This window comes from Eucyclogobius newberryi, unplaced genomic scaffold (assembly GCF_026437365.1).
Source record: "Eucyclogobius newberryi isolate DKJ021-1_F unplaced genomic scaffold, fEucNew1.0.hap1 SCAF_5, whole genome shotgun sequence".
Lineage (NCBI taxonomy): Eukaryota > Metazoa > Chordata > Actinopteri > Gobiiformes > Gobiidae > Eucyclogobius > Eucyclogobius newberryi.
The window spans coordinates 25,641,730-25,666,691 of record NW_027316167.1 but is presented as its reverse complement, the minus strand read 5'-3'; the positions used below and the strand labels follow the sequence as shown (position 1 = coordinate 25,666,691).

Below are 24,962 nucleotides of genomic sequence, written 5' to 3'. Positions count from 1 at the left end.
CCCTTTTCGTTTTTACATCGGTTAAAAAATGTTAACATGCAATTCAGTTACAAAAGAGGTTAACAAGAATCGTACATACTTTTACATGCTTTTTTTTTACGCTGATATTGCAAAATATGGCTGTAAGGGGAGGATTGTACCAAGCAAATGTCTTAGCCAATTCATCAAATATAACTGACTGTGAACTAAATTATTGCTGCTGTGTGGTTAGTGCCAAAGTACAACTGATTTTATCTTGGCAACATGTTCTTTAATCATAGTTTTGACATATCAAGAAGTCTTTCCAATAAAATAGTTATATGTCAATGTCTTTTATGTTGACTTATGTGGGTTCTCCATGTCATTTTGTAAAGAAGGAGTGTGGGACAAACCGGTCAAGCTTTACATGGAATGATTGTGGCAAGTTTTGGCATATTCTCTAGATATCAAATAAATTATGTTGAAATCGGAGCTATGATGTACTTAAGTTTGTTACTAAGTACAAACACAGGTTTTGAGAACTGTTAAAGCGTTAAATGTAGTGATATGAGATGGAATTGCGCTGATCTTTGGTTAACTATTAAAGTATTTAAGCTTTCTCAGAGCCTTTAGTCAGGATTTCACCTTAAACATATAGAATCAGAAAAGGTTTATTGCCATTGTCAATGACATGTAATTCACAAACATAAGAACTTGCTTTGGTGAGTCAATGCAACATAAAACAATGAGCAATGATAAAAGCACCTATATAAGTCAAAAAGAAAAACAAAACAATTAAAATCTATATGATAGCTATAGAATAAAAAATGAAAATAGTCTATAAGAATAAAAAATAGGCTTACTGTGTACACAAATCTACAGATGAATTTACATATGTAGTGCAGAAACCCCATATAAGCCATACAAAAAGTTCTTTTAACTTTTCAGTTCAGTTTAAAATGTAAAGCAGTAGAAACTATATCTGTTCTCAAATGTAGTGCAGTAAGAGTAACAAGTACCCACTGTTACATTCAAATTCACTAAGGCCAAATACATTTGACTTATTCTGCATATTGTACATTGTTACTTTTGTACTTTGTTACTTTCCACCATTGGACAAAACGCATACTAAAAATAAATGTTTGAAATGTAGTAAAAATAAGAATTCTATCGCTGTTCAGTTACGTCTGCAGATGTATACAGAAACAAATAACAGCTTAGACTTAATTATTCATGCAAGAATGTCGATCACTTTATAAAAGCCCTGCTGCTGAACACACTGATGATCAGCCGCACCGTCAATTCACTCTTAACCTTTCCCCATGTACAGAGCCTCATTTCTTTTTAATCACAATTGATGAGGAGGCATAGAATCAATTAGGGGCCCCTCACACAACGCCGTGCTCTGTATCGCTCAGAAAAAGGAGACATCTCCCCTGTCCCTTTGGTCCCCGCTGTTGCCTCAGTGATGCTCTGTGGATATTGCTGTATCCATTTGACTCGTGCCTGGGGGCCGGGCCCTGTCACGGCTGATTGCGGGAGATATGCAAGTGTAATGTGATTTGGGCTCCCCGGGACCTGGATGAGTGAGTGGTCGCTGCAGGTACGGAGGGCCGCTTGGACCCGGGCCGCGCGTTGCCAGGCGGAGGGAAAAGGTCAACGGAGACAAGCTGCTGTGAGACCGTTAAACTGAAGTGACACCGGGAGTGGCCCCGCGTGTGCAGGTGCACCCGCCGCTCACGGGGCAGCGCGCGGGGTCAGGCGCAAGACGGTTGGCATTTTGGAAGGATTTCACTCGTGTGGTGTGGCAAGAAAGAGCGGGTGGAAAGCTTTTATCTGCTTTCATTTATTTAGGTGTAAAGCAATACTGGCTTTTCCTGAAAACGATGTGCAAGACTGTCAAAGAAAGATGTGTTAAAACAGGTCTTTAAATGTAGTAGTTGTGGTTTGAGTTTGATCAGACAAATATAAAATGATATACTTCCCTTCTTTGGGAGTTTACAACATACCTTTTTGTCTATTTACATTTTTCAGCCCTTTTGGCAGCTTTTTGTATACTCAAAATACTCTGACGTGCAAATTGGTATTATCTGTCCTGTTCTGGTTGCTTTATATGTTGTGTTGTGTAGTAGTAGTAGTAGTAGTAGTAGTAGTAAAAGTAGAAGTAGTAGTAGAAAAAGATGAAGTAAGTATATTAAAGCTGAGGCCCCCGACTTTTGTTTTTTGTAAATGAGTAAATGTTGTGTTGAGTATATTATAAAAGGGCTGTGTGACAAAGAGGGATGTCAGTGCAGTTTCAGCATCAAAAATAAATGTCCATCATCAAGTAAGAGCTGAAAGCAGCGCTCTGATTGGCTGTGCTTGGGTGGTCCATCCCAGCTTGGCTCGCTTGACACACCTGAAAATTAAGAAATGTGGATTTGAACAAAATTCCAGGATTTTTAGAGCGAGGGATGATTTAGATAAATTTACCCACTTCCTTCTTTTGTGGATCGAAAAATAAATCATCCTAGCTTCAAGGGCATTTTTAAGTTTTTGATGACGGATTTGAAACCCTCTTGTGATGTTATTATTTATTAGACTAGCACTAGCAGCCTCACCTCACAGCAAGGTCACAGGTTCGACTCCCGGACTGCCCCCGTGTTGATGTGCAGTCTCCATGTTTCCTCATGTCTGGGTGGGTTATTTCCGGGCACTCCAGTTTCCTCCACCAACTCAAAACATGCAGGAATAAGTCAAATCCTCCAGCTACATCCCTGACCAGCTGAGCTCAAGATCTGGAGATGGGTCCACTGCAGCACTGAAGGATGGGTCAAATGCACATTTTCCCAAAAGTATATCTTAACGTTAACCTTCATTCATTAATTTTATTTATTTATACAGGAAAATCTAATGAGAAAGGTTCTCTTTTTCATGATTACCCAGTTAGAACACAACACAAAATAAACAACAAACAAACACAGGATACTAAAGCACAAATAAACTGTCAATGAAATTAACCAATACATAAAAACACATTTATACATACAAAAGCAAATGAGATGAAATTATATAAAACAAGTGCATTGACACTGTGGATAGTCCTTGACCAGTGCTTTAAGATCATTAAAAGGCATAAAATGATTGAATTTAAAAAGTCTCTGTGTTTTGTTCCACAGGAGCAAAGTTTTTTTCCTGTCTCTGTGTTGATACGATGGGACTGAAGGATGAAAATGTCCTGACACCTCAAACGTTGAATAGTTGAACTGATGTGCAATAAACTAATGCAAACTAGAGCCTTGTACACAAACAAAAGACAGTGCGGCTCTCTTCTTGCATCCAATGATCGCCATTCTACTTCAAAACATCCATTATCAGATGCCCATATCTTATCCATCAACTTTTAAATCAAATCGACTTTGATAACCACAAGAAGGATACACGTTGATACTTTCTTGACCCTGCTGCACTGTAACCTGCTCCTTGAAAATTGTTTGAAAGTGTCATTTTTCCACGATTATAGTTTCTTTTCTCAAACATTTGGAGAAAACCGTGGGCATTTCCGGCAGCTCTGCAAGTGCAAAAGTTCAAGAGCCATTTTGTTTCTACATTGCACCCGAGAAACAATTTATTTTGACTTTATGTTGACTTTCCGGCTCGGACAGGATACATGGGAGCGTGTATATTTGACCAGGGCTTTTGTGCTGTATGTCAAACATCTCTCAGCTTGTCAATATCCCATGTGTTAAGAAGGACACTGAGATTGTACACACGATAAAATCCACAACAGATTTGATTGATGTTTCTGATTGTTGCAGGTGATTGTTGGAAAATGATAATTCACTTTAAGAATGTGTGGACGTAAATGAGTTCGCGGTAAATGTCTTCATCAATCATACAAGGAAAATATTTGGAATACTCTTTACATCCTGACACACAGTAGGTGGGTCTTCACACTTTGGCATCCCTGACACAATTTATAATGTTTTCTGAAGAGGAAGAGACTGTCTGGCAGATTAACTATCATTTGCAACAATGAACCTGTGGAATTTGAGGCAAACATGGCCCGCGTCCAGCACCGAGTCAGATGTGTTTTGATTTGGTCAGATAGAGACACAAGGTGCAAGAACCAAACTTTCTCCTGCTCCGGATCTTTGGGAAGTTTCCTAAACGTCCTTGTTGTGGTTCCTGGACACACCCGATGACACCTTGTTGCCATTGTCTTTCCCATCATTTTATTTTCTCGATGTACAGTTTTTTTTTTAATGTGTTGGAGTAAATGGGCAAACTTTGGGGATTTTTTGGTATATAACTCAGTAGAAGTTTTGAAACTTCTGGAAATGTACAAATTAATAAGCTTTGAAATTGCACTTCCTGGTTGGACATGGGCAGAGGATGAGACAAACATATAGGGCCAAATCTATTCAAATTACACAATATAAAACAGAAAAAGGTGTCCATAAGTTGTCTTTTGGATAGAATGTCACTTATGATGTAAAACTTTGTTAAATATTTATCAAAGGGACTAGATTACCCAAATTAGTACAAAAAACAGATTAAAAAAAGGTCAGCGTGGCTACATTAAAGCTAATGCAGATGCCTGTTTATTTTGAATTAAATAGAATATATTAATTGTTGCATTTTTGTGATGGTTTCAATGAAAATAACTAGTTCTGTGGAGTCTACTGGAGTAGTGTACTCTATTTGGCTCATTATATTTGCTGGGATATGCTTCAGCCAGCCATGACTCAATAGGAACAGGCGGAAGAAGCGGAATTAATTATTTCTTGGCACAAAGCAAGTAATACCAAAAACCCACTGTCCACACTGCACACTCCAGGGCACATCCACGGCACACAAGTTTGAATAATTACAGTAGTTCACTAAAAGAACAATCCACTTTGAGTCTTCACCACGGCCATTGTTGTGTGTCATAAAAATGCAAATTCTCTTACAAAATTATTTTATTTTTTCAGATGTACAAAAAAGGCCTTCAGCAAAACTTCATAATATCTAGTAAAACAATCTGGATAATGACGTTTTTACTGTCTTGCTTAAGGTGCTGACAGTACGCTTTAGTTCTGTGCTGTCCAAACTCATTAGTAAAAGTATCACAGATGCAAATCTGATTCAGTAAAAGTATTGAAATGGACTTTTAGAGGAAAAAGTAGAAGTATTTTGCCTAGATGTTTGATGAATTAAAGTGAAATGTGGTGATCTTGATTTTTGTCCAGATTTTTGAAGTTTCTAGACTTTTGTGCATATATTTTTATTTTCGCAAAGCCAGAACTTGAACTGAATGTTTAAGGAAGAATTTCACCATAAATGTGCTAAAACTAACCCCTCAAACTTGAATAAAGTAATTTTGTTACACTCCACCACTAGACTTATAACAAGTGTGGTTGCAGTTATGGAATGAGTATGAGGAAATCATCAACTGAAATGAAAATATTTTTACTGTATGCATTTTTATACAGTTGTTACAGCACTAGAACTATTAAACTTCTATCCATTTTCTAACCCTTAGTGTGATCTCAGGTCATCATATTAAACAAGAAATAATGATTAATACATAGACAGTTATGAAATACAAAGAACACATAAATATTGTAAAACAGAGATGAAGGAAACACAAGGTGCTGCAGAAAATAATCACCATAATATAACGTAAAGACTAAAAGATATGGGCTAAACCCTTTCAAGCACACCCGAGAAAACCTCTAAATGTATATGCTTACACTAATACTCTGCATTACCCAAATGTAAACACACTCACAAAACTCACAAGATATTCTTTTAACATTTGTGCACAATCTTGACGTAATTTTATCATGTGAGTTCTCATTCCTACACAAAATATTTTCAAGTAGGCCATTAAGTTACGTGTGTGCATTGTGTTCTGTGCTGTTTGGCATTCTAACTGCATAACATTCTAATGGGTAGGTGACAAACATGTGAAGTTATGCAACTACCAAGAAACCATGCTTCTAACTCAAAATACCTAAACGTTTAAGACTGGAAGAAGACTTCACATTTGTGAGCTGCTTAATCCATGAGCAGACACAGAGGCAGAGCTTCTGAGACAATCTGAGTTTGATGGGACATGGGAAAGCTGTTTCTACTGGTTCAGAAAGCTTTAACTAGGCCCTCAATTTAAGCCCACTTAATGCTAATGCTATGTCTGAAGGAATGGGGAGTTGTAACTTGAAAAACACACAAAAACTCTAGATGCCATAAATAGTACGTTGAAATATCCATCGAAAGGATATTTCAAATGATGACATTTTTTCACATTTTTAATTATTACTAATGAATTACCTTATTTTCTTAACTGTATGCTGCTTTCAATGATTATCACGACTACCAACGTTCTACTGAGCTGTGATTAGACTATACATTTAGTAAATATTGACCCTCTTTTTACTCAACTTTACTTATACCTTATATCACCTTAAAACAATAAAGTGCTGAATACATATTGGACAGGACACATTAGTTACAGTCCACCTGAAGGACTTCAAAGTATAGTTTTTGCTCTTGCTATGTTACGTTAGAACACAAATATTCACACCAAAAATATTTTAAACGAAATTAAAAAATAAAGCAGGCACTCTTAAAGATCTGGGTATTTTACTGGCCGATGTTTCATATGTTTTTAATGGTAGCAGGTCAAGGGTTGTGAAGGGATGAGGAGAGTTTAAATGGTTGAGTAAATCCCCATAACACTGGCTTTATTGTGAAGGAGTTAAAGAGAATGAACCAACTTATCTTAGTAGGATATGGTTAAATTCATTGTTATGTTGTTATAAGTTCTGGGATCAAACGCAGTCTTCATGACATACCAGTGTGATACTTATATTACTTATATCTTTTTGCAATCTCGGCCTGTTGCACATCTGCATAGTCCTCTTTAACATCTCTGTATCTGCACGATTGATCTCTCAGAATGATAATAATAATAATAATGAAGAAGAAGAAAACAAGAGGGGCAACACGCTGGGCTTGTTAGATGCGGCTTTACCATCACTGCAGATATTCAATCTTCACAAACAAAACACACAAACCAGCCCTATTAGGCTTTTGTAAAAACAGAAGCAGAGAGCAAAAAAGACATTCATTGACTTTAATGGGATGAAGTGATCAACCATATCTAATAGAAATCATTGCCCCTGGCCAAAGCTGCTGTGGAATTGGATTACACATGGAACACAATGCTTTTACGGCTTCTAAGAAGACTGTAATCCAATCAGTTTAGTACAGAGAAGAAACAGATAAACTTCAAATTATAACATTAAAAAGTTTGAGTTTTATGTAGAAACCAACTATTGGTATAAAATGTGAGTTACGTGAGCTTAAAGCAGAAAGTCTTGATACTGTGCAAGAGCCAGAGTGTTGAGCCAGGTGCCCTGCAGAGTCCAACACCACAAGGTTATTTTTTTATCAAACAAGTTCAGCATGTGTTCAGCATGTGCCCCTGAACAGAACAGGTGGTTTAGTAAAGAACTCTTGTTGAAACAACTCTGTTGCTTTTGATACTATAGACGCGCCTCCCAAACAAAACCATCACGTTTGGGAGGACAGTGTTCAATTATGATGGATCACGTGAGGGAGAGAGAGGAAAAGGCGGTTTAAAAAGCTCGGTTTTTAATGTAGTCCCCGTTAGAAGGAGGCGAGTCTTGGTTGCTTAAGAATGGGCAGTCTTTCATCACACTCGTCTGGACGTCAGGGGCACAAAGTCATGAAGAGCTTTCTGTAGCACAACAAGAACACCACACGCGAGAGAGTAACGGTCGGTGTTTTTTTGAAATGACAACGTAGACATTTGATTGCATTTGACCCACCTGGTCGTTTTTATTATTCAGTTCTTATGCCATTCAATGGCGCATAGGATTTTGCATTTTGACTTGTCATCTTCTTTTCCTGATGTATTTGTTGTTATGAATGCACAACCACAAGGAGTTCCAGAGATGTGTAGTGCGTAATTGTAATGCTCACAACTTTACGCACACCTCCAAACCTCTCCAAAGCTCAGTTAATCTTCCTTTCTCTGCAACCAATGTACACAGATGTGTGGCCAGTAGTTCCGTGGACAGAACTGGCCGATTTATTTTTTTAAATCAAACTATTGCCATCCTTCTTGTTCAGTCGCAGCGTCTGAAAGCATCCGCTCCGCCGCAGGGGGCCAGCGCGCAGTGTGGGCTCTCCACGCACTTCTCACCTGGAGAAGATGAATATCCAAGTGGTGCCAGAACACAAGCTCTCTTCAGTGGCTCCGCTTAAGCAATGCAACGTGGAGAAGAAGGAGGTAGAACTGATACTCGTCAAGGACCAGAATGGCGTGCAATACACCAGCTCGTCCGTCATGCCCTCAACCGGACACCGGACAGGTCCGCCCGGGAACCCCGAAGATGACCGAGAAACGTGGGGCAAGAAAATAGACTTTCTCCTGTCAGTGATTGGTTTTGCAGTCGACCTGGCCAATGTTTGGAGATTCCCTTACTTGTGCTACAAGAATGGAGGAGGTGAGTGAACAAACTTGTGCTGGTCAAAGTTCTATTGATGTAAAAGATAGTACACACGGAATGGAAAACCTATTTTCAATATAAATATACCAAACCTTGTAAATAGTCTGGTTAAACCCGCGCATCATGCGCTCAATTTAAATTATGAATCAAAATGAACAATTCACGTGATCCGGACAGGAAGTTTTTTCTGGGCGAATTGACAGCTGTGAAGCACTGACTTTGTAAGTATCTTACTGTACTTATTTATTTACTTAATTACTTACTTATGTACTTTATTACTTGCAGGAGTGCATAGTAGGGTAATACAATTGGCATAGGCTACAGTCTGGTCCGTCTTTAATTCATACATTAGATTGAATTAAATCTGCATATTATTATGGTAGATAATGTGATAATGAGTATGAGATTAAGACACGTGACCATAACATTTTACTCTGTAAAAGGATATGTTGAGCTTCTTAATTTGCCTACTTACCCGTACTGTACATTATCACTATTTGTGTACCTGACATCAGTGACCCCTGGTTGCCCTCTTGACCTTTCACCTCATCTGACAGACTAATAACGTTATAACTTCCTTGTCTTTCAGGTGCCTTTTTGATCCCTTATGTCCTATTTTTGTTCATCGCGGGGATGCCATTGTTCTATATGGAACTTGCTCTTGGCCAGTTCAACAGAGAAGGGGCAGCCACAGTTTGGAAGATCTGTCCTGTATTTAAAGGTGACCTAGACTCACAGTCACATACCTGCTCACGTGCACATAACATGCCCTTCGTCTTCTCTCGCTTTAATCTCTGACAACCTCTCATTTTCTGTTCATCTCTCTTGGGCTCTGGCCTTTCATTTTAGCCCACAGTTGCAGTTCTTTTCCTCAAGGTGTCACTTAAAACTAATCTCTTTGTCACAGTGAGCTTCTTGTTTCACCTCTGGCTTTTTTCAGGTCCCCTCTTGTTCTTCAACTCCTCGCCCTCATTCATGTTACTGTAAATGCCAAATCAATATCTATTCACCAAGAACACGTTTGATGTTGAATCCATCAGTTTGAGACATGTATCAGAATTAACTTGAACTTGACAACAGTTCAATTGGATATAGTTACATTAGAGGTTTGGTTTAGCGCTGAAAAAGTGCTGAAACAGGAGTGAATACTGTTTTGATGGCTGCAGGGGCCCAAATTAGGTATTTTTTTGTGCTGAGAGAGATGAAAGGATATGATGTTTTATGACTTTTGAGTTTCTGAAAAATAAATTGTCAACTCAACATTTTGCAAAATAAAAGAAGAATACTGCGCACACTGCAGCTTGTAATTCTAATCTCTGGTGTTGTGCCCTTAGGTGTGGGATATACAGTAATCCTTATAGCCTTGTATGTGGGCTTCTACTACAACGTCATCATCGCCTGGTCCCTGCACTACCTGTTTTCCTCCATGACAAGAGAGCTGCCCTGGCTCAGGTGCGGCAACATTTGGAACAGTCTCAACTGCACCGACCCCCAAGGCATCAACAGCTCTGTCCTCGGCAACGGGACATCCTACGCCAAGTATAAGCTCACCCCTTCAGCAGAGTACTATGAGTAAGTGTTCATTTATTCTCTGATTTATTAAGATATTAAATGACGAGAAGAAATATTTGGTTCAGGGATTCTTGATCCTCAATAATGCTCTCTATCGGCACGGATGTCCTGGAGCACGACGTAGCTCCTGCGAGACTATGGATGCCCTTTATGTGCTTGAATGACTGGTAGTGGTCAGTGAATCTGTAGGTGCAGAATGGCAGCGCTTAAAGTGAGGAAGATTTGCTTTTATTGCACCAGTTATACCCTTTGTGGATCATGAGCTTTTATGTATTATGTATTTGTAGTTCCTTGATTCCTATAGTTGTGTACAATGGCCATGTTATTTTTATGACTTCAAAAATAGTCAACATGTTTGGTCTTTGGTCTAAATTTATATATGACATACAGAATGTGGGTTCAGTTGAAAAGTGTGACCCGCTGACACTGTAAGTGGAAGAGTCCTAAAATTATCCATGCCTCACTGTTTGTTTTGTAGAAGGTGTATACATAAAAGTTCAAATGCTTCCTTTGAAGTACTGTATGCAGGAAAAGCAGTCCATCTGTGTGTTCCCGGCCTCTGTGAGCATTAGTGGTGTAGTCCAGCGGAAGTCTGCTCGAGTGACCAGGGACAATACCTGGGACATGTGCCACTACTGACAGTGCAGTGCGTCCCAGACGATTGAGCTTTTTGATTTCCTTTTCCTCATCCAAATCCAAATCATTCAATCCATGAGTTTTAGCTTATTACTGTGAAATCAGGCCGGGACTGTTATTCAAGCCCCGATATGAAGGTTTTGGTTGATATTGGTCTATTTCCAAGTGGACTTATCTAAGATGGACAGTCTAACAATGAGGTCCTTCTAGACAGAATATGGTGAGGGGTGAGCCTCTGTTGGGGGCAGTAAATCCTTCTCAAGCAGTGAAGCGATGCCAAGGCACAGCATGGGCCCCCTGAATCAACAGTGCCTGGCTTCACCTCTTTTCCACAGACATCCTCCAGAGCTGTGTCTGTCTACAGCTATTGTATGCAGATTTGTTGTACAACTACAGTAAATGGTGTAGAATATATCTGGACATGGGCATATTCAGTTTTGAACTTGAAACATCTCTGATAAATAAATATATAAAAAATATGTTAGAGCAGTCGGAGCATGTTTGATATAAAGGAAGGTGTCCAGTTTTTTTTCTTCTGTAAAGGAGACTTTCTGACCATTTTTGAAGTTATTAATTTGGCACAGCCTGTTTTAGAGGTATTGTGCCGGCCCCCACACGGTCTGATAAAAATGTGAATTTCTTTGGTCAACTCATACATTCATCTGTTAAGTTATATTGCCTGCATTCATTATTGTATTAATTTGCTACATTTATGTTCTTTATCATACAGGTCTTTATTGTATGTAAATATATTGTAAACCCCAAAAATGATCAAAAACAATGCAATAGTTTGACCATTCCACTTTTGCTGTGACACCCCATTAACTTATTTTCCTCCAATGGTCTTTACAACTTAACATTGTATGAATAAAATGATGTTGTTTTGATTCAAAGCATGAGACAAGGTTTATTAGAAACTGAGGTGAGGAAGGGACAAAGCAGAGGAACCAGGATGTGCCAAAAAAGTAGATGTGGGCATATTGCTGTCAGTAATTGGCTTTCAGGATGTGAAAGTAATCTCCGACCTGCGCTTTACTTCTGCACATTGTCTGATTAAAGGAAAATAAATAATAATATGATGAACTTGGAAGTCAGGCACAAGGGGTCACAAGCCACTGTTCTTTTTATGCTCGTGCCAAGCTCTAATAAACACGGGGGTTTGGGTCAGTGAAGGCACCTTGCAAAAACAAATTAGTTTTGAATCTTTGCACGTTAGGGGAAGGATTTATTATGGAAAACCAAGGTAAAACAAGTCTACACTGGGAGAGATGACAGAAAAGTTATGCAACAGCTGTAAAGTATCGTTCACATAAGGAAATTTAGCATTATTCACTCCGAGGTTCACCCATTCTCTATTACCTCTGGGTAACCTGGGTATGCTTGGGAAGAAGGCTGTACAGTACTTTGACACAATCCACTACTACACTGTTTTATAGAAAAGCAGAGAAACATGTGCATTTCATCAAGTTTGACCAACAGGCTACAGCTAATGACCTTTAGTTTGATGGCTTTACTCTGGTCCTGGAACAAATAAAATGTGCTGAAAGAGAGCTCTGATGTTATGGAACAGCAAATTACACTCTCTGATCTTGGCCTTATGTGTATTAGTGAGACAGCCATAATGTATCGTCAGTGAAATACTTAAGTGGAAGGGAAATTGACCATTTGACTTACAATCATTCAAAGTCTGCCTTGTTTATGGTTAGAAAATCTGTACTAAAAGCCATTTTTATTTAGTTTTTGAAAATAAAAAATCAATATTGAACCAATGTAAGTGAAAAAGTCAAATGTTTCTTCTTTTTTCCCCTTAATTAGAAGACAGTTCTTCATTGGTCCGGACTAAGTATTGGCTTTTCATTCTCATTGCTCATTTGAATTTATTTCTAAGACATCAGTTTGTACCGTTACCTAATCTGTGCAGTCATTCACATCAGGGATTTCACTTAAGATCTAACTGGGTTTAATAAATTGCACAAATTTAAACCAAATCAAATTACACTGACTGAGGGAATTACATTTAGTTTTCGCACACAACAACCTCCATATTTCTTTGTATAAAGCGTTTAAATGAAAAGGAGATGGAATTCAATTTAAAACATTTGGCTGGAATGGATACTTGATATGCCTTTAATAATTTCTTTATTTGTTTTTATTTTAATAGCTTGTTTGTTGTCCAATGTTGACTGTAGATGCACCATGCACACAGCAGCATGCGACTCTTGAGTACACAAAGGAGAACTTAATGGGAATAGTGAGTGTCAGGAAAGTGGTGTAAAGGCAGTTTGCTGAGTGATGATAACAGTAAATGTGTTTACAGTAATGGGACCATAGGGACAAGGATTGATGTTATAGTACGCACTTACTGGCCGCACGCTATCAACATTATCAAATGAACAAGGAGACCTAAGGGCATTACAACGCTAACTCAAGATGTCCAGGCTCTAAATTTCCCTTGCCAAACAAATTGTGTCCTCTTGTCACTATCTTTCTCCCAAAAGGCCTTATGTCTTTGAATGTATTATCAGATGAGATAGACAAGAAGAGGGACTGCATCACTCTTGTGCACATTAGGATACTTCAGATGTTAGCGTGTTGAGCTGTAGCTTTCCGTGAGGCCATCTGTTGTGTAAAGACCCTCTGTCTGACCAACTCCACTGTTTATCAACCATAACATCACTCCACATGCCAGTGTGGGGAAGAAACCGCTCCTTAAAAAGGAGGAGAAACAACGGTGAAACAATAATGTTGCTCTGGAATAAAAACATTTTGGAAAAAATAAACACTCATAGTATCACAAATGTCCATTGTGCCCGTCATAGACCTCCCCTGAAATGGACCTGTCTCACTGTACCATCCATGTGGCACAAGGAAACACAAACACTGTCAACCACAAACCAGCCACACGTCATGGATTTGCATCCATTGCCAGGAATAACAACTAAGAGTTTAAGTGCATTCCAATATGTAACTGTAACTGGAGCTCTGGAGCTACTGTGCTGTCGCAGACAAATTCCACTCGTCTCGTCTAGAAACACACAGCTTTCCACGAATATGTAGAAAGAAAAACATGCACCATTAATACAGCTGTTTCTTTATTTGAAGACATATGCTTCTGGTTGCTACAACAACAACAACAACAACAACAACAGCGACCAATTTTTCATACTCAAATTAAACAACACACACACACACACACACACACACACATATAGGAGAAGCTTTTGAAATGTTCAGAATCACTATAAAATTGCTGATTTATGGATTGTAGGATTGTAGCTCCTGAGTCCATACATAGGCCTCTAAAGAGAGGATTAGACGGTGCTGTTTTTGTCCTTGGGGCCCTGGGGGACGAGTGACACTCACTTGTAAACGGTTTGCCTCAAAAGGCTGCATGCTGCACGCTCCTGCAGACAATTGGGTTCACAATTGTCCTGTCTGAGTGACCGGAGCTGGGGCTGGTCCCTGGGTCTCAATTACATCCAAACCTGTGTCATTTCTAAGATAGAAATGTACAAGGTGGTTAGACTTTGATATACTGTAAAAGAAAATCGAAAAAGTTTGGTTTAACATTTAGCTTTGGAACTAAATAATAATAATAACATCTAATTCATAAATAACTAGGTAAAATTAGGTTAAAAACAACCAACAAAAGGAGCAGGAAATGATTGAGTTATTCTTCTCCTGTGCAGAAGGGGTGTGCTGCGCCTCCACGAGAGCGGAGGGATCCAAGACCTGGGGATGCCACGATGGGACCTGTCCTTGTGTCTGATCGCAGTGCTCTTCATTCTGTTCTTCAGTTTGTGGAAAGGCGTCAAGTCATCAGGGAAGGTACGGCTCGCTTACGGTTTAATTCACCATTCTCAGTAGGTTTGGGAGAACAGTTTGTATAAGTATTCTATAAAATGTTGTAGTTGTTAACCTTTTGTAAGTTTCCTTTTCCAGGTGGTGTACATTACTGCCACTATGCCCTACGTGGTGCTCTTTGTGCTGCTGATCCGTGGAGTCACTCTACCCGGCTCTATGGATGGAATAAGAGCCTATCTCCACATTGACTTTAAAAGACTCAACAATTTGGAGGTTAGCAGTGACGCTTTCATTCAAAATAGTTTTCCCAGTAAGAGATACTTTTGGTATTGCTACTCAGTTTGCAGTATTTAAGTCGGCGTTCCTTTCCACATGCCTGGGCTCTGATTCATACTGAATCCAGGAACTGTTCCATGTATACATTTCACTGATATAATCTTGACTCAAAGTGCACCATGCGTTTGTCTGGGTGAGGAAAAGTTTACCTCTTAGAACATTTACGGGCAGTTACGTAAATACCAATTTAAAGTATTAGCAGAGCATGCAAATGGAGCCTTTATGGTTGAATTGAACCAGATACATCAAGTTGACAAAGAATTTAAACTAAACACACACACACACATACATATTTGTTTTTGGTTTGTTCTCTAGGTATGGATAGACGCTGCTACCCAGATCTTCTACTCATTAGGAGCAGGATTCGGTGTGCTCATTGCTTTTGCCAGTTACAACAAATTTGACAACAATTGCTACAGGTAAGAATATGACTTAAAAACTACATAATACACAAAGTAATCCAATCTATCTGTACCATAATGTGTAGAACAAAATACCGACTGGAAACACTAGAAAAGTCATGGCCAAAGGCGTTGTTGACTACTTTGTGCTGTTTGGCGTCACAGAAAAGCAAACATTGGATTAAATCTGGGCTTATCTTTTTTCCTCATAATTGGTTGCAGCGCCTCAGTTATAGCAAATGCTGTGGGCGAAACATCAGTCAAGTCAATTATTTATTTTAATACATCATACCCCACGGACAAAACATATCTTGCTGCAGCTGAAGTTTGTAAATTCATAATGCTTTTGCCATTACAGTCGTTTGGTTGATTAGTTTCTTAAATGCTTCCGTCTTGTCCAGTCTGTTTGCTTTGCTTTTCCTGATATCAGCTTCACAATTCCAATAAACAAGTTGTGCTGGCAATAACAGAACTATTATATTATTGTAATCGTTATACATCTTGAATTTTAATATCTTCACATATGTCTTTACTTACTTTATTTTCTTTCACTCTTTCAGAGATGCCCTTTTAACAAGCACGGTGAACTGCGTCACCAGTTTCTTCTCTGGATTCGCTATTTTCTCAGTACTCGGATACATGGCTTACAAACATGGGGTGAAAATAGAAGATGTAGCTACTGAGGGTCAGTTACAGTTTATTGGACAAATCATATTCTGAAGATGTTCTTAATGTGTGTGTTTTTGACTGTCCGTCTCAGGGGCAGGTTTGGTATTCATCATTTACCCAGAAGCCATTTCCACACTGCCCGGCTCCACGTTTTGGGCCATCGTCTTCTTCATCATGTTGCTGACGTTGGGCCTCGACAGTGCAGTGAGTTTCCTTCATGTACAGATAATGAGTTGGCGGTTCACCCCAGTGTTCTAACGTTGATTGTGTTGGATTTTCTAGATGGGAGGCATGGAGGCAGTCATCACAGGCTTGACCGACGACTTTAAGATTCTAAAGAGGAATAGAAAGTTGTTCACCTTTGCCACAGCCTTTGGAACCTTTCTGATTGCGCTGTGCTGTGTTACAAATGTCAGTACTAACTTTCACTTTTTTACATTTGCATTTCAGTGTCATTAACTTGATTTGAAATGAATGCCAGTGCTTCAAGATGTAGTTGACAGTATAATTGATCAAACATGCTTTTTAGGCAGTTGTTAGAGATAAAAGCGTTGTTTTTTTTATGTAACCTTAATAAAACCTGCTATGATTCAGGCAGTGAGCTGCATCGTGATATTAGGCACATCATTTTCACAAGGTTTTATCAAAGAGACATTCAATTTAAACCTAACTAATCATAATGTAATGTATGTTCTATTGTAGAAGAATAATTTATTACCAAGAGATGCAGGTTTCCAGCTTTGATAAATTCAGTCTTTGAAAAGTATGATGCATTTGGTCAACGAATATAATCATTATTTAAAGCAGCATTATTCTTGTCGATGCCTTAGAGTCATCAAAGCCATCGACCAGCAACTGTGGACCCATTATAGCAGGGAGCACACAAAACTACACTCAGCTTTTTTTATTTTCAAGGATATAAGCATAGTACATACGCAAAAGTGTTCAAATCATCACTGGACAAATCAGTCTTTCGTCTGTATTTGAGCAAATCAAGAGCACTGCTTTGTAAGGCAGAGTGCTATGTTACAGTCATCATTTACACAAGATAATTAGTGTTTATTAGCTATGGAATAAGTATTTCCAAATACATGTTATTTATTGTAGTATGAGTAGGTATGTCACCTACATTATTGCATTCTTTTTCGCTGCTGTATCCATAAGTCATCTGTCTCTTTCATTATTTAAAGCAGATTCCTTGTAGTGGGCACACCACCTGCATTACTCCACAGAGGGGAGGGAAAGTTAAAACCAAGCTTTAGAACATTTTCCATGATAGGTGGAAAATGATAGATTTATTTGTTTTATTTTTTTCAATTCTGTTGAATGTTAGAGGCAAAGAAAGAACATTTCCATTGAGACAAGCAGGTGGCAGATCCTCCTCCAGGAAAGCTACATGTCAAATTTGTGGAGAAACAAGACAGCATTGATATTGAGCAAATGATGGGCTTTAGGCCAGGACTGTACTGGAGACTATGCTGGAAGTATGTTTTTGAAGTTGTTTTAGGCAAGGCAAGTTTATTTGTAGAGCACATTTCATACACAAGGCAATTCAAAGTGCTTCACAGCAGGAAAAATGCATTCAAATCACAAATAAATTACAGAAACAGAAATACAATAAAATTAACTAAATTAAAAATTATCAATCCAACTGATTTTCTAAACTAATAAAATCACAAACAAAAGAGAAGAGTGCAAAGAAAAAAATGTTTCAGTCATATGCGCAGCTAAACAAAACTGTTTTTAGCTTAGATTTGAACATTGTCAGAGTAGAAGCCTGTCTCACATCTTCAGGAAGACTGTTCCAGATTTTAGCTGCATAAAACTGAAACGCAGATTCCCCATGTTTAGTCCTGACTCTGGCACCAGCAGGAGGCCGGTCCCTGAGGTCCTCAGAGTCCGAGATGGTTCATATGGCACTAACATATCCAAGATGTACTTTGGTGCTAGGCCATGGAGAGACTTGTACACAAGCAGAGCTGATTTAAAGTCTATTCTCTGAGCCACAGGAGCCAGTGCAGAGACCTGAGAAAAGGACTAATGTGATCATACTTCCTGGTTCTAGTCAGGACCCGAGCAGCAGCGTTCTGGATGTACTGCAGCTGTTTTACAGCTCGTTTGGAGAGGCCAGTGAGCAGGCCGTTACAGTAGTCTAATCTACTGGAGACAAACGCATGGATAAGTCTCTCTAAATCTGGTTTTGACACTATATTTTGATTTTGGCAATGTTTTTTAGATGGTAAAAAGCTGCTGATGTTATTGATTTGACGTGGCTATTAAAGTTCAAGTCTGAGTCCATTATTACCCCCAAATTTCTAATTTGGTTTGCAGGTTTTAGAGCGAGACTCTGGAGGTGACCGCTAACACTTTCTCTTTGTTTCTGTGGGCCAAAAACGATTATTTCAGTCTTGTCTGAGTAGGATTACTCAGGACTAGGAATAGTCCTAGGAATAGGACTATTAAAGCAGCTGTAATCAAGTACTTGTAGGTGTTAAGTCTATTTATTTTGGCTGCAATCTTACACAGTAGGGCGTTAAACAACATTGTGTCACATATCACTGTAGCAGAGAGATGAATATTACCACAATGCACACACTGATCTGTCTGTCTGTGTCCCTGCTGCAGGGAGGAATCTATGTGTTGACTCTGCTGGACAAGTATGCAGCAGGGACCTCCATACTGTTCGCTGTGCTGATTGAGGCTATTGGAGTGTCATGGTTTTACGGTAAGAAACACTCACAATAACACTCATACAAACCAAATACTCTACACAATCACTAAGCAACTAGGTCATGCACATGGGTGTAGTTTGTCATTGTTTTACTATACCTCCCAGTGGGAATGTATACAACATGTATTGTCCTTGAACATGTGTGATGTAACTTTGGTTCTGTGTTTGTCCTAGGTGTGGACCGCTTCAGTGATGATATTGAGCAAATGATGGGCTTTAGGCCAGGACTCTATTGGAGACTATGCTGGAAGTATGTTAGTCCAGCTTTTCTGCTGGTGAGAGGAACACAATACACTTCAATATGTTAGAAAATCACACCAAATGTGGCATATTTCTTAAAACATGTGTATATTACTGGGGCTTTATAACATACAAAGGGTCCCATAAAAATAAATAAATCAAATCTATTCGTATTAGCTTGAAAATGACTTGCAGTGACACTCAAAATAAAACAAAGAATGATGAATATAATGAAATATTTATTGTTATTAGGCCGTCAAAATGCAACTTAGTCTGAGATACAGGAACTTCTCTGAAATTCTGAAGCACAATTATCCCATTTTCGGCACCACACACAAGTTCCTGTGTGGTTTGAAGATAAACTGTTGAAGGAGGTCAGTCCACGTGCATTAGCGGAAGAGCAAAGCCGTGTCAACTGTTGCCCAGCCGAGAGTGGAGCGATCACGTGCTTCCTGTCATTCACAAGGCTGTCCGCGCCATCATCCAAATAGTGTAAATTACCAGCTCTATTCAGGGATAATTGTTCATGATACAAAAAGAACAAAGCGTTATGAATGAACACAGTGTCAACATTTGTTTTGATATGTAAATGGCCCTGACAAGCTTTTGTGTCTTAGAGAAAGAAAGCCGTGAGCCTGTCCGACATATGACCTTAAAATAAGCAATGTCATACACATCTTTTCATCTAACAGTCACACATTTGGTTGGGGAAATGTGCTGCTCTAATTAAATTTGTACTTTGTAACTTTTCTGGTAAAGGGTCTGCTACCTCTTTGTTGTTGAGAGATGTTATAGTTTTGCCTGGACAATTCAACTGTATGGTTTTTAACTTATTTTCTCTATGGCTGCATGCAAATGAAGTCACCTGACCAAGTTACGAGTCAGATCTGTTTTCATACATGTTTTCAAGGTATATTTTAGCACATAATGCACTGAATAAATGCAAGATAGATTACTTCAATACCATTTTGTGCAACATTCCATGAGAACCCCCACCAGAAAAGTTACATAGTGCACATGAAGTATTTTTTTTTTGTATTGACAGTAGAATATTTACTGAAAATTACAGATTTTCCGAGCATTTTCATAATATTCTGCCTGGGAACCTTCACCCTCAGCACTCTTTCTCCCTTTTGGCATTTGTCACATGTCAGGCAAAGTTCTGTAGCATGGCCTTTACATGGACGTGCAATGGCTCCAGTCATAAAGGCCATCTGTGAGCGGTGTCAGGAACGGGTTAGAGCTTAGGTGAATTGTTCGATTTGAGTGTAGACAGATCCTCAGGCAACGTCACTTTGTGAGGATGGTGGTAATTCGAAGCATGTGTTTCTTTCTACTCCCTATCTAGTCTTTTCAACTGTTTGTTTTCATTCATTCGTGTTTGTCCTCGAGCTGTAACACAAACTTACCCAAACCATGTCGCATTTCTCTTCACAGTTTGTTGTTATAGCCAGCACCCTTACAGCTACGAGCCTCAAGTACGACGATTATGTCTTCCCTCACTGGTCTAACGTCTTGGGCTGGGGCATCGCCATGTCGTCCATGCTTTTGGTTCCTGTTTACGCTGTGTATAAATTCTGCACTGTGCCGGGACACACTTTCAAAGAGGTCAGTATCAAGACCTGTGTGAGAAAAGGAAATTTCTGTCACTTAGATGCTCAAGAGTCTACTTAGTCTTTCTCATGTGCATTATGGATACAGCAGGGTTTCACACACACTCCACATACTGTAAGTCATTGCATAACCACTCCTAGATGTTGTGATACGTTACACACTACTGTACTGTTTTCTTCAACTTGGGGAAAAAAATAACAACTATAACCATTTATCAGTTAACATTCCTGCTCTTACCCGAGGACACAAGTGCGGGGGAGTGGAGCGATTGCATCAAACCAATGAGGATTTATTGACCCTCATCATCAAAGTATTTCACAGCTATTTGAATCCCTCATCAGTCAAGCCTTGCCAGCTCCACTCAAGTGTACACAAACGCTTTCCTGTTGTGTTAAGGGTTTCCCACTCATCACCATTCCTGGAGAACACTAGCGAAAACAAGAGAGTCAGTCATCCCGATTCAGTTATTTATTTAATTTACAGGTGAGAATTAGAACATTCCCAAAAAAACGTCTGAAACTGAATTTTTTTGTCTCACTGTATTTGCTATTTATCTGTACCAAAGATAACTCTAGCAAATGTTGGTTTAGCTGTTCATGTAGATGTATATTAGAAAGTGCTAGAAGTGTAAACTCATTGACCAAGTATGAATTATCTTTAAATCTGTGCAGGATTCTTTTTCTTTTTTAGATTAAAGTGTTTATTTAAAGGGACATACAATGTAAATATGCCAGAATTAGCCCATTGGCTGCTTTCCATCTGCAGAAACAATATATAACACAGTACACATGTTAAATACAAACAGCAGCACTTCAGGTTCATTGGGGATAGATCTGGTTCCTCTTGAGCCGACGTTTAAAGTTTTGTCTTAGATGTGCTTAATGTCAAACGGTCTCTGCGAGCGGCTGGAATGCTGTTACAAATCTTGTTGCCTTTGCCTGACAGCACGTGGTAACTGAAGTTTGTGCGTCTCAAAGGAATTGCACAGTTGCCTCCAGTAGAAGCTCTGGTTACTCTGTCTCTTGATTCGGATTTGCGTGCATGTTTTTAAATTTAGTGGCAAAAATATGTCCCCCCGTTCCAGTAAGTAATAACTCGTCACACCGCTGTTACCGTTTCACAATAGTGTCGTGTAGTTGTTGTAAAGAAACACTCATAACACAACATAAACTACGGGTCGGGTTAGGATTATTTAGCAGCCGTTGTTATGGGGCTTAGTTTTCCAGATTTGAGATGTGCCAGGACAAACGCACAAGATTCTGTCAGCCGAATACAAACTGCTGCACGCACAAAGAGACAGATGATTCACTGTGACCAGACCAAAGGAAACGAAAAAAATAAATAAAAAATAAGATTGAAAATGTGATATGTTGCATTCATTCTTTGCAGCGAATAGCCTACTGCATCACACCTGAACAAGACTATCACAAAGTGGCAGAGGGTGACGTACGCCAGTTTAAAGTAAGTGCTGGTTTAATATAAGTATCAAACAACAACAAAACTACAAAATGTGAACGACTGAGTTTCTAACATTGTATTTTTCCCTTTTCAGCTGAAGCACTGGTTATCAATCTGAAAATGTTGGTGTACAGAGAGGTCTGGGTACCGAGGTCGGACAAGTAACATTATACTTTAACATTACATCATGCATCGTCTGTTTGCCCTCTGACTCTTACATAAAGCACACGAATGGGGCAGAACATAAGAGAAATTCAAACATTTCAGTTCAATTTAAATGCATTTTTTTTCTCCTAATACCTTGGTGCACATAAGTATATTTACATTACGTTGTATTATTTATTTATTATGCTACGGTATATGACGCTGTTCTCGTTCTCGCCTCCGTTGGCAGAATTTCTCATCTGTGTTAGTGCCTTATCAAAGAAGACACTTCATATTTTACTGTACAAAAAGGAGAGACAATTTAACGTGTTGACTCAGGAACCCACTAAATTTAGTGTGTAGACTGTTATCTGTTCACAGGAGCGTAAAAAAAAGCAGACGGGCGAGGGGGGAATGTGCCACGTTCACCTGCCTCTGTTTCTCATTGGAACAAGACTTTTGAACAAGATAATTGTCCCTGGAAGATGGCGTGAGGTGTTACTTGTAGTCCAGGATGCACACCAGTAAAAGTGGCATAGCTGTATGAAAAGAATTGCTAGTTATTATTACAGAAACATACCGTACCGAGTTTAATTGGCCACGATCCTCTCCTGTGGGTTTTGACCCTGTCCATGTCATTCAGATCTAAAAACAGGAGGTCAGAGACAGAGGACAAGGAAAAGGTCTAGTCTGTCATGTTAAAAGGGAATTGCATACAAGCTTTAAAATAACCAAGGAGGGCTTCTTTTTCTGGATTATAGTCTAGATTATAGTCAGACATTAGCTCTTTTTGGCCGATACATGACTATTGCTACCGTTGTGAACTGATTTCAAACTAGCCTTTACAAGTTTGTGAGGAGGAATGTGTGTAAACTGTCCAGTGTCGTATGGAGACTTATGTTTAAAGTCACATCTTGTCTTTATGTTTTCAATGTCCAAATTCTGACACGTGAGAGAAGGTATTTTTATTATTTTATTTTTTACAAATGTATTTATTGTAAAAAAAAAAAAAAAGATACATTTAAAACCCCTATCGAATGGAAAAAAAAAAAAAAAAGCCAGAAAGAAGCAAATAAATGTGGACTATATAAGAATCGATAAATATATTCTTTTGTTACATCTAAAATATATAGGCTATTTATCAAATTGTTTATATCAAGACGTGAATGTAAAGTATTTTAAGCGTAGCTGTTAATTGTTATCACTTAGTGTTTGATGTCGAAGAAGAATTATAAGATTCTCCTGTGTAACTCCTGGCTCTTTCATCGATTAAGAACTGTGACCAAATACCACTTGGCTTTCCTGGACTATGTTTACAGAAACTATTGTGTACAATACCCATGTGACGTCCAGAGTGAGTACCACATACAGTATCTATGGAGAAGTATGACATATTTACAAATATTAAAATAAAGAATTTCTCTGATGTGATTTTATTTGTTTATTATTTTATAGTTTTGAAGGTTTATATTTAGTATTCGTGTGAAAGGGCGTGTGCGGCTCAGGCGGAAGAGCAGGCGGACACCAGTCGTTGTGTCTATCAGGTATTGGTAGTGGTTTGAGAGGCCGTTGGCATGGATTGCCAGGCTCGTCTCTGTCGATCAGCCCCAAGGCAGCTGGGGCTAAATGTGAGAGAATGAATGACGACCGGTAATGCAATATTTAGTGCCTCAAGTCCATTAAAATGATGATGATTATTATTATTTTGTTTTTTGGGGCATGGGAGGTTATGTGTGACTGCTAAATAAAAAAATAATAAATCACAAAGGACTAAGGAGTTGGTGGTGACCCTGGAAGATGTTTTTAAAGGACCACAAGATTACCACTTAATTTATTTTAAGCCTATTATGTTATTAGAAAATCCCCTGCTGTGTATAAGACATACTTGTTTTTGTCTGGCCCTTGTTAACTGATCTCTTCAGTGCTTTTTTCAAAGGTCAAAACCACAAGTTTGTATCAAATTTGTTTAGACAATAAAAGTCAAGTGGGACCACCGCAGACTGCTTTGTAATTGCAAAACTAATGATTCCTTTCTAATGTGCCTTTTAAAGAACCATTATAAACTTCAAATCTAATTTTAAGAGGACAATCCATGTGAGCAAGTTAAAGGTGAGATGTATAAAGGCCGAGAAGCTTGCACAAATAAGAGGTGATCATAAACTAAGAGATGAAATACTTCCAAATGCAGTATTTCATATTGAGAAACTCAGCGAGCAGAGTTTCCACTACAATTATCTTTGCACGGTTCTTTGCAGACATGTTTTTAAATGGTCCTTTGTGCATACTGTGTCTACAGAGAAACTTTTCAAATCCCATGGGCTAATTGCATGATTTATGTATTTCCTGTTTACACCATGACCCACCTTTGCCAGTGAATGGGTTTCTATGAATCAGCAAATCTGACCTGCAAAGAATTCCCTGTGTCTGTTCTGGTCCATATTCACATGCTGCTAATGCTAGCATGATAAACTGCAGCCATTTCCTGGACAAACAGGCACCACTAAATATGTGTCTTAACAACCATCTTGTAGGATCATCACATAAGATAAGCTGCATTGTCACATGTTGGGCAGTAACTAGTCACACAGTAAGGAAATACCTTAATCTATGTATTATCATCAAAAAATAGTAACTTTTATTTATTTGCAGCATCCCAGGAACGGGATATAAAAGTTATAAAAGACAATTAAAACAACAAAATGCAAAAAATAAAAATCTCTTGTGTGTATCCATAAAAGCATGAGTTTAATTGAAAGCAGTTTATAAGATGCAGACTTCACCAGCCTGAGCTCCACTGGCAGCTCGTTCCTCAGCCGAGGGGCCCGTATATCGCAGGATCCCCTCTGCTCTCTGAGTCTGGACCTGGGAACAGTCAGGCGCTTTTTGCCCGAGGAC

The 24,962-nt window shown here is 38.8% G+C and overlaps 1 protein-coding gene across 1 annotated transcript; it reads left to right on the top strand.

The window, feature by feature from the left end:
- The first annotated feature begins 7,583 nt into the window (after positions 1–7,583).
- Positions 7,584–23,498, top strand: slc6a2 (solute carrier family 6 member 2). The gene is made up of 14 exons (XM_072465006.1): positions 7,584–8,459; positions 9,052–9,183; positions 9,797–10,034; positions 14,360–14,498; positions 14,613–14,747; positions 15,126–15,229; positions 15,772–15,896; positions 15,972–16,084; positions 16,163–16,291; positions 18,506–18,605; positions 18,786–18,886; positions 20,289–20,459; positions 21,855–21,926; positions 22,018–23,498. The coding sequence occupies exons 1-14, from the start codon at positions 8,165–8,167 to the stop codon at positions 22,039–22,041; spliced, it is 1,878 nt and encodes a 625-aa protein (XP_072321107.1). The 5' UTR covers positions 7,584–8,164; the 3' UTR covers positions 22,042–23,498.
- The last annotated feature ends 1,464 nt before the right edge of the window (positions 23,499–24,962 follow it).